This window comes from Phacochoerus africanus, chromosome 6 (assembly GCF_016906955.1).
Source record: "Phacochoerus africanus isolate WHEZ1 chromosome 6, ROS_Pafr_v1, whole genome shotgun sequence".
In the NCBI taxonomy this organism is placed as follows: Eukaryota; Metazoa; Chordata; class Mammalia; order Artiodactyla; family Suidae; genus Phacochoerus; species Phacochoerus africanus.
This window is the reverse complement of record NC_062549.1, coordinates 88,500,995-88,515,581: the sequence shown is the minus strand read 5'-3', so window position 1 is coordinate 88,515,581 and position 14,587 is coordinate 88,500,995. Positions and strand designations below refer to the sequence as shown.

At 43.9% G+C, this 14,587-nt stretch overlaps 1 protein-coding gene across 2 annotated transcripts in view; it reads left to right on the top strand.

Moving 5' to 3' along the window:
• LOC125129404 (carboxyl-terminal PDZ ligand of neuronal nitric oxide synthase protein-like) overlaps positions 1-14,587 on the top strand; it is a 333,217-nt gene that overhangs the window by 225,043 nt on the left and 93,587 nt on the right. Inside the window, exon 4 of one of the 2 annotated variants that reach the window (XM_047784057.1) lies at positions 12,301-12,359. In XM_047784057.1, coding sequence (XP_047640013.1) covers positions 12,301-12,359 — 59 coding nt within the window. Of the gene's footprint in view, positions 1-12,285; positions 12,360-14,587 lie in introns of both variants that reach the window. The other variant, XM_047784056.1, reaches the window with a different exon arrangement.

Sequence of the window (14,587 nt, the reverse complement as noted above, 5' to 3'; positions counted from 1 at the left end):
ACAAGTCTATTCTCCAAGACCATGATTTTCTTTTTCTGTGGAAATGTTCATTTGTGCTGTATATTAGATACCAAGGGTGTTTCCATAAAGTGTTTTATGGCTATGAGGTGGGAAGTATATAGGAAAGAAGTAGAATATGATATTCTCTTTATAAAGAATTACTTCCTTTCAAAATTTACAAGTAGTAGGGAATTTGTAATAGCTTATTTTTTTTTTGGGGGGGGGGCTTTTTTGGTCTTTTTAGGGCCTCTCTTGAGGCATATGGAGGTTCCCAAGCTAGGGGTCTAATCGGAGCTGTAGCTGCCGGCCTACGCCAGAGCCATAGCAATGCCAGATCTGAGCTGCGTCTGCCATCTATACCACAGCTCATGGCAATGCCGGATCCTTAACCCACTGAGCGAGGCCAGGCATCGAACCCGCAACCTCATGGTTCCTGGTTGGATTCATTTCCACTGCGCCATGACGGGAACTCCAATAGCTTATTAAATATCCTTGACTTTACAAACCTCCAATGTGGGGACCACAGACCCCATCTTGTTCTTATCCTGGGGATATCTTTTCTACCCCTTCTGTCCCCTCCCACCACCTGGATGCCCACAGGTTAGCCACAGGACAGCCTTTAGAATATTGTCCTTTCTGGAGTTCCTGGGAAGGAAAGTTGCTAAAGTGGGCCGAGGCCTATCAGGTAGGTGAGATCCCTGTGCCCTGTTAAAGGAATTATGGGTGATGACACTGAATTTAAAAACAAGAGAGATCCTCAGGAAAAATGGGCCAGTGTCCCCAAGCTCATGATTTATGGAGCCAGGCTGAATCCCAGCTTGGCTGCTGTCACATGTGTCAGATAGCTTCACTCTGTCCTTCATGTGAGGGGAGACTAGTGGCTTAGAGCCCTCATGTGCCGACAGATGAAACGATAGCTGTTTTGTGGAAACTCTCCAAGTTCCAAGATGCATTCAAAACACGCACTACCATCCGTCTCCTCATCAGGCTTGCTAGGAAGGTCTCGTGGACATTTCACTTGGTCAATGTCCGTGGCACCCAGTCACCTCAGGAAACAAGCCACACAGGCAATTTCCTCACTGAGCTGCTCCCTCGCCAGGGGCTGAGCTGTCAGCCTTTCAGAGTCTGAAACGCAGACTCATCAGTTTTGAACGTAAGGACCTTAGGATGCTAACTCACACTGACAAAGCTCAAAGGAGGCTGATGTATAAACTAGAACACTGGGTCCTGTATGCCCACTGAGCCATTGAACAGGTATTCAGGTTAGCCTGACAGGCACGTTTTCTTCTGTCAGAGGCAAGCGATGTGAGAAGGCAGGTTATTAGAGGCTTGTTCCATAAGCACAGAAATGGAGCAGTCAGCTAATCTTGTGACAGGAATGTTTCCTGGCCTCTGGCTGCACAGTAAATGGGTCCACTGGATGTTCACAGTGGCCTGGTTGGGAACATGCTATTCCTAGAGTCTATTCCACAGATGCTGTCAGGGTTTGCCTTCGCGACTCTGACGTCTGTGCTCTCATGGATGACAATCTCAGCATCTCCTCCCCTCCCCCAAAGCACATACACATCTGACCGATACAATCTTTGTTTACTTTCAGTTAGGTTACATTTCAAGTCCTGCTGTCCCAGGGCCTATTCTGTGCCTTTCACATTCCTCTGAGCTGATCCATTATGGGGTGACTTCCGAGTTTTGCCCTTGGAGGACAATCTTATTTCCCATCTCACCCTGTCCCTCCCATATCCTGGCCCAAATGCGATGTCATCCTCACCCTGCATGTGAAAAACTGGGGCTAGAGAATCTGAGTGTTTCGCTCAAGATTACACAAGACGTAGGGACAACTGTGCGATGTGGAGGCACTTGGCAGAGAAGCCAGTGAATGAAAACTGAGCTGGAAAAGCATCTCCCCCAGAGAGTCCCTGGCCCTTGTGCCTCACTTTGAAACTCCATCCCCAGGAATCTCTAGTGTGGGCTCACCATCCAGCTGGCCCGGAGGAGAGGCCATCTAACAGGTCTTTGCTCAGTGTGATTCTTCTGATGCCAGGCTTGGGAAAGGGGAGCCTCCAGTCTTGTTTTCTCCACCCCCCGCCCAGTGGTATCCGTTTCAGGCCATGGTTGTGATTTGGATAATGCCTTTAATCACAGGGTTCATTTTACACTGCTTCTGACAGATGAATGCACATGAACAGCAATCAGCCTCTTTTGTCATCTTTTTCCCATGTGACTGTCCTCTGGTATCTGAGTGTGCTGCTGCCACTTGGGTATGTGTCTGTCTCTCTCTGGGTATAGGATTGAGAAAGGCTGAGGGTGGACGTGCCACACTTGTCTCCAAGGAAATGGAACAGTTTGGTAGATTTCAGTGATGGTCGTCCTGATCTGGTTAAGAATTAGAGCTCTTGCCAAGCAGCCGTAAGTGTAGAAGGAGACTGATATTCTACCATAGGCACCATATGGTATAGCCCAACAGTCAGTGCCTGTGCTGCATTAATCAATAAAAATATTGACTAGTCCTCTTCTTCTGCAAACCACATGTTGATTTTTACTGGATAAGTGCGGCATGCTGGAAGGAGCCCTCAGCTGAAAGATAAAGACCTGGCATCTAGTCCTGGTTCTTCCCTTCCTGGCTGGGTGGATCTAAGCAAGTTATTTTGCTTCTCTGAGCTTCCACTATAAAATGAAGATTTGGCTTAGTGATGGCTTTAACCTCTTCAGCTCAGTTTCTCTGCAGCAGTTCTGGAACCCTGCTTTTCAGTGCTTGTGTGTATGTGCACAGGTCACCTGTACTTACTTGTTCAGGTCTTTGAGAACCTTCTGGCTATAGAGAAAGCAGACCCCAGAGGCCAAGGGGGTTTGTGCATTTCTGCCTCCTGAACTTCCAGGGCAGAATGGGACCCTCAGAGGTCAAACACGTCCCAAGGCAGCCATCGAGTTGCTTTTCTCTCCCTAGCCTTTTGGTGACTGGTGAATGGAGGTATGCATCCTGCCTGGGGGGAGAAGCAGATTTACAGGGACTCCCTGCTCTCCAGAGAACGTTTTAAGGGTGGGGACCATCTCTATAAGCTCAGCTCTTGCTTGACACTGGCCCATGTAGTGTGTTTTCAGTGATTGTGGCTGTTGGCTAGCTGGGTGAATGAACATGATTTGTGTATGACGGTGCCATTAAATCAGGAAGAGCTAAGTACTTAGCAGTTGGATCAAAGAAATTCTTATTTGTTACTTTGGGGTGTCATATTCTCCTCCCTCTTTTTCCTTCTGTCCATCTTCCCATTTAAAATAACAAGGAAGAGAGCCTTCCCAAGCATAGAAGGCCTCAGTGGAAATTGCTCATTTCAGTAGTATTACGAGTATTGATGAGTGACTTTGATCTTGAGGTACTTTATTCTAGTGCAGGCTGTTGCCAGATATGTTGTGATCATCTCTTATTGACATGTAAAAATGCCAAAAACATCTTTTTGGTTATATTAACAAGTATCTAAAATGCTGTCATCTTGAACTGATGCCAACAGATAAGGAATCTCAAATTCCTTATGAATCTTAGGTTGTATTTGTGGTGTGAACCCAGCCACTCAGAGAATTGGCTTTGCTTTGTTGTTTCTCAATCCGTGTATTTTCCTCAACTCCCAACTAGGCCTAAGTAATTACCTTTTCTGTGTGTGTAGTAATGATTATTTATTATAATACTGGGATCACACTCTAGCGCCATTTGCCATAAGGAGTAGACTTCTGAATAAGGAAAATTAGTCTTTAACTTCGTCCAAAGGATTTTTCTACAAAAGGACCAAAAGGGCCCCTGTTTCATGAGGTTTCTTGTATATATCAGTGACTTTGTTGGGATCCCCTAAAGCATCCTTCTAGAAAGGCTCCACTGTTCTCATTAACATATATTTATTGTGTGTCTCTCATGTTCAAGGAACTGGGTAGAATATATAGAGGTATTAGACATGAGTGTTTTCCAGCAAAGTTAATGATTTTTCATGGCACTATATGCCTACATAGGTCTATCATAGTGCCTTTAAAAATTGCATTGTAGTTTATTTGTCCCTTTCCCCCGTAGGCTGTGAGCCTTTGGGGCAGGGGCCATGTCTTCTCTCCGATTCTTCTTCATCTGTTGAGGAAGGTAGAAGACCAGTGGGAGCAAGCTGATGACTGTAATTGCACGCTAAGATGATAATGAGAACAGCTAACAATAATAGCTAACGCTGATGTTGAGCCCCTGCCATTTGCCAGGCCTTGTTTGATGCAGTGTATACTTGCTAGGTCCTCACAATCATCCTGTGAGGTAGGTACCATTCTTATGCTTGGTTTGCAAAAGAAGATTGAGCAACTTGCCTAAGACTTCACATCCCATCAGCGGTGAAGTTGAGGTTTGAACTAGGTCTGTCTTTCTCAAATCTCAAGTGGGTTCTTCCCATTACCATGTTGCTGTGTATGTACTGATCTCTTTAGACTCCTTTAGTGAAAAACTACGCTGTAGGAAATGTCTAATTAATGAAGCCAGGGTCTTTAACTTCTAGCCTGTACCCTGTCACTAGGCTATCATATCGCATGGAAACTAGTTTCCTGCGCAAAGAGTGATGTTAGTTCCTATGGAAACACACAACTCAGATAGATTTGAATAAGAAAGGGAGGCATTTAGAAATATAGAACCATAATCTGGAAGAGCTTTAGAAATTATTGATAGAGTCTGATGCCCTAATTGATTAGATGTGGTAACAGAGGACAAGAGAGGCCTAGTGAATGGTCCTGAGGTCACCCAGGTAGTTATAGTGCCAGGACTAAAGGTAGTCCAGTCTTCTTTCTACTGTATTTTCTGCTAGCTTTAAAACAGGCGTATTAGGAATTTTGTGATTGTGAGAACTTGTTAGTGCCTCAGTTTTGACATGTGTCTTCTATGTCTATAGGTTCTTTCTGAAGATGGGTGATAGCTCTATTTTCAGACTAATCCTATTCTGCCTGGAGGCATGCAGAACTTGCAGAGCTATTCATGTGGCCTTTGCAAGGTGTTTTCTTTTTAATTTATATTATTTTTTGAGAGGTCACCATTGCTTTCAGGAGCTTGAATAATGGTAACACTAACAGACTTTGTTATGTGCCTACTGGTAACTTCCAGTAGAGGTTGGAAATAAATGGAAATACAAATTCTTCCTCCACTACTGGGTTCCTAGGGAAGCCCTCAAAGATGCCATATCCATTTCTGGGTTCCAAAAGGAGGCAGGACCTCTGTGAAAATTATCCTTGACTCTGTTTTCTGTTCTTGGCACTATTCCAAACAGACATACCTCTGAACCACTTCCTACAAAATTTTCGCTGCCAGGATATTTTGGAATAACAAAACGGCTATGACTTTCCATGGAGGACTGGACATTTGCACTGATTAGATAAAGAGGAGGCTCTATAGTCAAGGATGTGCTTACCTCACTTGGTGGTCTTACAAAAGCCTACACCACAAGGTTGTTACCCTTTCCCTCTGTTGAAGGTGAAAGCTTCTGGGCAGTAGAGAGTGAAAACCTTTGATTTCATCACTTGGAGTAGCAAAGAGAACGTGGGGTCTAAGAGATACGACAAGTTGGATTTTAATTACCAGTGGACTACATGGCCTTGGCTGGTGTGCGTGTGGGTGTGGGGGGTATAAGTTAACTTCCTAAGCCTCAGCGCTTATCTTTAAAGTTGAGATCAATTTTCATCATGCAAAGGAAGCAATATATAAACATTCTTAAATGGAAGAAAGGACCCCCCCCCATATCAACTGGGAAATTTCCTATGAGCATAAAAAGTGAAGCAGCTAAAAACGACTTTCCTGAATCTTTCCTTTTTTTGCTTTCTCACTTTGTGTTATTCTCAGTCTTCCAAAAATGCCAAGATGGGATTAAATGCCTGTGGGAGCAAGTAGGGAGGCATCTGGGAAAGGCTGAGAAAGCGTCAGATTTCCGTGTGGGTCTGACTCCATATGAAGGAGAGAGGAGGGAAGGAAGGTTGATAGGCTGGGTGGAAGTCTCTTAGACGATGGTATGGTCTGAGGACGGTTTGGCAGGGCCGTCGGGAAGTTCTGAAACCGAAGTCATCTGTCAGAGGGTCACTGTGTCTCCTAGGAGTGGGCTTCCACAGGATCCTTGCACACTGATCATTGTCTGGACGCCACCCATGGGGAACAGGTTCTATGTGTACTAATGATGAATTTAAGAATGCAGCAGCTGGAGTTCCCATTGTGGTGCAGTGGAAACGAATCTGACCAGGAACCATGAGGTTTCCGGCTCAATCCCTGGCCTTGCTCAGTTGGTTAAGGACCCGGCGTTGCCATGAGCTGTGGTGTAGGTCCCAGACACGGCTCGGATCTGGCATGGCTGTGGCTGTGGCGTAGGCTGTCACCTGTAGCTCCAGTTAGACCCTTAGCCTGGGAACCTCCATAGGCCGTAGGTGCAGCCCTAAAAAGCAAAAAAACAAAAACAAAAACAAAACTATAATGCAGCAACTGGGATCCTTGATTAGTTAAACTTCATATAATTGGAGGGTTGTAGGGCACATTCTTATGACAGTATCTTCCTTTCTCCAGAAATTTTTTTTGTGGGTGGTATTTTCTTTTTTTTTTTTCCTTTTATTTTCCCACTGTACAGCAAGGGGGTCAGGTTATCCTTACATGTATACATTACAATTACATTTTTTCCCCCACCCTTTCTTCTGTTGCAACATGAGTATCTAGACAAAGTTCTCAATGCTATTCAGCAGGATCTCCTTGTAAATCTATTCTAAGTTGTGTCTGATAAGCCCAAGCTCCCAATCCCTCCCACTCCCTCCCCCTCCCATCAGGCAGCCACAAGTCTCTTCTCCAAGTCCATGATTTTCTTTTCTGAGGAGATGTTCATTTGTGCTGGATATTAGATTCCAGTTATAAGTGATATCATATGGTATTTGTCTTTGTCTTTCTGGCTCATTTCACTCAGTATGAGATTCTCTAGTTCCATCCATGTTGCTGCAAATGGCATGATGTCATTCTTTTTTATGGCTGAGTAGTATTCCATTGTGTATATATACCACTTCTTCCAAATCCAATCCTCTGTCGATGGACATTTGGGTTGTTTCCATGTCCTGGCTATTGTGAATAGTGCTGCAATGAACATGAGGATGCACGTGTCTCTTTTAAGTAGAGTTTTGTCCGGATAGATGCCCAAGAGTGGGATTGCAGGGTCATATGGAAGTTCTATGTATAGGTTTCTAAGGTATCTCCACACTGTTCTCCATCGTGGCTGTACCAGTTTACATTCCCACCAACAGTGCAGGAGGGTTCCCTTTTCTCCACAGCCCCTCCAGCGCTTGTTATTTGTGGATTTATTAATGATGGCCATTCTGACTGGTGTGAGGTGGTATCTCATGGTAGTTTTGATTTGCATTTCTCTTATAATCAGCGATGTTGAGCATTTTTCCATGTGTTTGTTGGCCATCTGTATATCTTCTTGGAGAACAGTCCATTCAGGTCTTTTGCCCATTTTTCCATTGACTGATTGGTTTTTTTGCTGTTGGGTTGTATAAGTTGTTTATATATTCTAGAGATTAAGCCGTTGTCGGTTGCATCATTTGAAACTGTTTTCTCCCATTCTGAAAGTTGTCTTTTTGTTTTCTTTTGGGTTTCCTTTGCTGTGCAAAAGCTTTTCAGTTTGATGAGGTCCCCTGGGTTTATTTTTGCTCTAATTTCGATTGCTTTGGGAGACTGACCTGAGAAAATATTCATGAAGTTGATGTCAGAGAGTGTTTTGCCTATGTTTTCTTCTAGGAGTTTGATGGTGTCCTGTCGTATATTTAAGTCTTTCAGCCATTTTGAGTTTATGTTTGTGCATGGTGTGAGGGTGTGTTCTAGTGTCATTGCTTTGCGTGCAGCTATCCAGGTTTCCCAGCAATGCTTGCTGAATAGACTTTCTTTTTCCCATTTTATGCTCTTGCCTCCCTTGTCAAAGATTAATTGACCATAGGTGTCAGGGTTTATTTCCGGGTTCTCTATTCTGTTCCATTGGTCTGTCTGTCTGTTTTGATACCAGTACCACACTGTTTTGATGACTGTGGCTTTGTAGTATTTCTTGACGTCTGGGAGAGTTATGCCTCCTGCTTGGTTTTTGTTTCTCAGGATTGCTTTGGCGATTCTGGGTCTTTTGTGGTTCCATATAAATGTTTGGATTTTTTGTTCTAGTTCTGTGAAAAACGTCCTGGGTAAATTTGATAGGGATTGCACTGAATCTGTAGATTGCTTTGGGTAGTATGGCCATTTTTACAATATTGATTTTCCCAACCCAGGAACATGGAATATCTTTCCATTTCTTCACATCTTCTTTGATTTCTTTGATGAAAGTATTATAGTTCTCGGCAGTGGGTGGTATTTTCTTTTTAAAATGTTTTAAAAATTAAAATATAGTTGATTTATAATGTGTCAATTTCTGCTGTACAGCACAGTGATCCAGTCATGCATACACACACACACATACATTCTTAAGTTTATTTATAAACAGATCACTTCACTATTGATAGTACATGAGCATAGATATTCTACAGTTTTTGTGATAGAAACAATAACTCCACAGTGGGATTTTGGAAAACAAAAGCCAGTTCTGAAGTATTCACAGATGTTAAAATAGAACTTTATACTCATGGGATGATAATAATAATACACAGAACAATTTGGTTAAATTATCTATAAAACTATAGACTCTGACACTGTACAATTATGGGAAAACATTTTCTCATTTAGAAGGTAAGACAGTGAAATCATACCAGAAATAAAATAGGGATGATGACAACCACAATAATTAAAAGCAAAGAAGTTTTCATAAACTATTCATATAAGTAAGGACACAACCCTCTAAAACAGAAAAATATTTATATAACTATCTGCCAATTAAGAAAATAGCAAAACTAAAAACTCAATTCTCAATCATTAACAGTATCCTTTAAAAAATTAAAATTGAGCTTTCTGTTATAAGTAACAAAACAGACATGTCCCTCTATGTATGTGAAATTCTTGTACCTTTCTCAAGAAATGCGTCAAAGTAATTCCACACATACAAACCCAGTTGTACACACACACACACACAGCCCTTTTTTCACGCACCCCAGGCTGTAGTTACCTAGTTGAGCTTCCTCATAAACAATGCCCCAACCTCACAGGGGGGTGACTCTGTTGTAGCGATGGGGGAACCCTGGTTTCCCCTTGCTCAGAATTCTTCAGGCTGCATGGTCACACCAAGAGAAAATTGCCTCAGAATTTTGATAAGCCAGTGTATGAAGCACAGCCTTCCTTCTGGTTAAGCTACTCTATCTCATGACTTTAGTTACCTTAGAGTAAGGAATTCATTTTAAAAAGAAGAAAAAGAGGGGAGGTAGGGGAGACTGCTGGGGTGGGAAAAGGCATAGAGACAGGTTAATAAAATTCCTCTTAAAAGGCACACCTATGGCACGAGTGTCCTTGTTAGGTACTGGAGGGACAAAAAGGGAGAGAACGGAGTTGTACCCCAGCTCGTGTATGTATGTGCCAGCTGCTCTTGAGGGTATCAACAAGCTCCACTAGATACTCTCTCCCCACTCACATTTTTGCTCCCACTCCTTTATGTTTGCAGAGCTGGTAAGGAGGTAAATCGTGTCTCCCTGGGGCTTGCTGATCAGTCTCAGCGCTGTTACTGCTTGTGGTACCAGTGAGGCCCTGCATGAGCCTGGACTCCAGGCTGAAGGAGCTGGAAGACCAGCCCCGCTCAGTTCTGCTGGTCCTCCTGGGCTCTTTGCAGGATGGATGGCTGTGAAGGGTGCCCTTCCCTCAGAAGCACTCAGAGAGGTGCTGATGGCTTCAGAGATGCACCCCCTTCTTCCCCTTCTCCTTTACACCCCCATTGGGACTTGAAATGTCCTCGTTTTCTGGCATATCTTGGCGCCCACAGCTCCTTAAGGACAGTGGGTAGCAAAACTTGAAAATTTCCTCACATAGCTCCCAAGACTCCAAGCTCTTATTATTGCCTCATTATTCTTTCCTTTTGATGAATATATCAGTTGCATTCCTTAGACTTGCAAGGAAGAGCCTTTGACCACAGAGGCTGCTTCCAGGCAAGGAGGAAACATGGGTTGGCAGGCAATCCTTCCTCTTCCTCAGCAGTGCAGTCTGTTTGAGTGGAAAGACATGCAGCTGGTCACAATACCCCTATGGTATTGGGAGCTCAGCCTAGACTCCATCTAGGACTTGATGGTCTCCAAAGAAAGAATTTGATTGGCTGAGACTGAGTCTTTTGATCATGGAGCTGGGCAGGTCTGTGACCACCTCTCCGTGACACTTGACCATCCTCCTGTGCAGTCAGGTGCTGATCCTGAGCCCAGTCAATCAGTCATGGCGGGTTAGGAAGGATGGTTCATCAGATGCACACACCATAAGCCAAGTCACCCATACTCAGAACCCTCTTTGGGGCTGCTTTCCTTAGAGAGGGGTCATGGGGGTGCCTGCTTCTTGGAAATTTATGGCCTTTTTGATGCATCGAGTTATGTACTCTTCTATTAACTTCGAAAATTACAGCAAAGCAGCAAGGACTCTTATGAGCAGACTTTTCTGATAGTAAGAATATGAGAAATCTGTGACTCCATTCCCTCAGGAGTAGAGCAGCCTCTGCAGTTACCCCTCCAGGTGTTTAATGCACAGTGGCTGTTTATTGATTAACACCGATGGTGGCCCTGGCCAGGGACCGTGTTTAATAAGCTCACCATCCATTGACTATCTTTCCAATGTCAGGAGAGCCTCCCTGTGCCAAGCCTGGGACTCCAGAGGAGTATGCTGTGCATGAATGAGATCCTCATGTTGGGGATTTCAGTGGACCTTTGCTTTGGTGTCCAGCAGTGGCTCTTATTCCTGGGGTCACATCTCAATCACCTAAAATGTTTATTAAAGCTGCAGATTACTGGGCCTCACGGGAGCTTTGACCCCTTGTATGCACGACTCCAAAGAGTTGGAGCTCCGGCGTCTGGAGTTTTTAAAAAACATTGAAACCAGACTGTCACTTGGGGGATGAGTACATTTTCCCCTATTCTTCCTGCTAAAGTACAACTGAAAATCCTGGACTTCATCCGTAAGATGGGATTCTGAAAGGTGGAGAGAAGGCAGGCTGACTGGGGATGCAAGGAATTACACCATAGTAAGTTCCCTGAGGTTAGTTTTTACCTCCTATATCCCAGACTTGGAACTAAAGAATCCTGAGACTCATATGGTACTGGGAAGGGACACAGAACCCCAATAAAGGCCTGCTCTCTCTCTAGCCGGAGGAGGAGGGGAGGGGCTGGCCAACCAAGCAAGGCAAAAAACTTGTAGATAGCAGCCACTCCCTTCCAGCCAGACAGTGCAGAAAAACTGGTCCCCCACCACCAGGCCAGCCAAGGCTGTGAGGGAGAAGCCTAGAATCCTCGCCTTGCCCAGCTGTTTTAAGGGGCCCCAGCCTCCCCATCCAGGTGGTGTCAGAGAAGGCTGAGGAGAGCGCGGGGACTTTCAGCCCTGCCAGGTGGCAATGAGCCCCCTTCCCCTTCTCTTATGTGGGGAGCTGAGTGTGTCCTTCCCCAGTTGTCCTGAACAGCCCTGCCCCTGTGACCATGGTCAGCGAAGGTGGAGCTGAATTCTCTGTCCCTCACCTGCCATGGGACCTGAGGGCCTGTGGTGGCTGCTTCCCCACTGTGTTGGGATGCTACTGACCTCATGAAGCATCTACGGTCTCCAGTTCTGCCCTAGAGTCCTCTCCCCCACCTTTATCCCCGGTCCATCCTCATCCCCAGCTGCAGAGGGGTCCATCTCCTTTGTGTTCACAGAACATTAGTTTCACAGCCAGATGAGTATCCTCTGGTGGGTAACTAGTTAGCTTACCAGGCTTGTGTTTAGCTTCTCCCCACCTCCTTTAAGGGAGGGAGAGTGGGGTCCACATTTCATGTGTGTTTTACGGCATCATTCAGTCTCTATGACCCCTTCTCCCTTTTGTTCGCCTTGCTTCTCCTCTGGAGTAATATATGATCTTTTTTTTTCCCTTGGTGATTTCTCTGCGCAAGCATGGTTTAGATTGTAGTCCCCGAACCCCCTGGGCTCCTGCTTACCCTCTGTGCCCTTGAGAGAGGCTCTCTTAAAGTGCTTGAAGGAAAATGATTAGACCAGACACTTGACATTTTCCACTTGTCCGTCTGCAGGCCCCTTAGAGAGAACAAGGCCAGCAAATGCATGTGTTTGCATAAGCATTAGTAGCTCAGTGTGTGCCCTGGTTCTGTAGCTGAGGACAAGCCTAACTTATTCATTTATAGCTTCTTTTATTGCAGAAAAAGGAGTGGACATGGGATGAGAGCAAGATGCTGGTGATGCAAGATCCTATCTACAGGTAAGAGCCCAGTCCCCAGGGTCCACCTGTCATCATTTCCTGGAGTTGTCAGGTGGGTTGGTGGGCCCAGACAAATTCAAATAAATGTCTACTGCTTTTCCCTCCTGAGACCTGTTGTTTCTGTAGGTGTAAGTATAAGAAGCAAATCAACCTAACTTTTAAGATTGAGAGGAAAATTCTTCTCATGCTCAGTTGCACTATGCAGGATCTCTGCTTGGTATTTAATCCAAACCTTTTTAGTTGTCATTTGAGACCTTTTCATTTCAGACTGGTTTTATTTTAACTGAAACTTTGCAATTGAATATGTGTTGATAAAAATGAGAGAACTGGGTTTTTCCATCACTCCATGCTTATTATTTCCCACAGTTATCTGTTCCACCTTTCTGCCCTGTCAGAAACCAAGCATAGATAACCATATAAATTGGTTTCACAGTGAGACTGGTATGATTCCTATAGAGATTAGATGACTGCCATCCACGTGTCCTCTCTGGGCAGAGGAATATCTGAGAGCGATACAGACACATAGCCAGGGCCCTCCTGGGACCCATGGCAGAATCTCAACTCATCAGTGTCATTCTTCTGTCCTGGATTTCTGCTGACCAAGCCCTACCCCACCCCTTCCTCCTTCCTGTTTTCTTCCCTGGGGAGGCGGGTGGTGGTGATGGGTATCAGCTATTCCTTTGGGATGTAGGGAACCTAGGTATTTAAGCTTTGATTTTTGTCTTCTCTCAAATTACTTGCCTTGGTTGGCAAAGGGAGTAAAAGTTTGAACTCAGCTGAGAAGTTGGCATCATGTTGGCCCTGCCTTCTACGTCAACACGTAAATAAATGCCCACAAAATGGAATTTCCATTCATTCCAGCAAGCATATGTGTCTAAAACACTCATCCCAGGTACTGCGCTAGGCAATTTAGTAGATTACTAAAATGAGTAAGTTACAGTTCCGTAGTTCTCAGGAAGTTTTAATTTAGTAGAGACATGGGATCCTGAACAAATCACTGTGGTACAAGACAGTGTGTCGGACAAAATTTCTTCCTCTGTGTTCCTCCTGAATTGGTGTTTTGCTGAAATAATTACGATAGTCTGTTTCTGCTACTTAAGCATGTGTCTGTTTTTTGCCTGGACTATGAGGCTCTTGGCAGTGAGGACCTCACATTTGTATTTCTAGCACCAAGCTGTGTGTTGACCTCTGTGAGGCATTGAATAAAAAGTGCGATGGGTGGATGGATAAATGTACTGAATTAATATCTAAAAATTAGCATGTTATGGTGATTCACAGGAGGGAATAGTCACTTTCTATTTGAATGATAAGGCAAGGCTTCAAGAAACAAGGTGTGTCAGAACTGGGCTTGAAGGATGTGAACGGACCAACATTCTATCATTTACACTTTGTAAAAGGAAGTTTTTTGGGGTTTGGGGAGAGGTTTTTTTTTAAAAAAAAAAAGCAAAAACAGAGATATCATATACATACAAAAGTGACCTCTGTGTGGCTCAGTGGATGCTGGCCAAGAACTTTGATCTTGCCTTTTCCTGATTGAAGTAAAGGACTTTTCCAAAGTTTTAAAATATCCAATATATCCCAAATAAACTATGGTTGTTATTCATTTTGATAATAGCTCTATCAAGATTTGATTGACATTCAAAATTTGAGCATATTTAAAGTGAATAATTAGATATGTTTTAACACGTGTACACTTCTAAAACCATCACCTCAGTCAGGATAATGAGCATATGTCACCCCTCCTTCCCCCATAAAGTTTCCTTGTGTCCTGTTGTAATCTTTCCTTCTCATCACTCTCTGCTGCCTCTCCCTTCTGCCCCACCTTCCATCCCCAGGCAACTACGGATCACCCTTCTGTTATTACAGATGAGTTTGTGTTTTCTTGAATTTTGTATAAATGGAATCATAACAGTATATAGCATACATATATACAGTGTTACCCCTACTCTTTTGGCCTGGCTTCTCTCATTTAGCATGGTTATTTCAAGAGGCATTCCTTGCCATTGCCTGTATCAGAAACTTATATCCCTTTTCATTACTAAGTTGTATTCCATTGTATGAGTGTAACGCAATTTGCTTAGCCATTCACATGTTGATGGACCTGTTGGTGGTGTCCCGTTTTTGACTATCACAAGGAACATTTCTATGACTGTTCATGTACAAGTCTTTGTATAGACATATGCTTTTATTTTTCTATATTTTTATTTTTCTCCTGGAAAATACCCAGG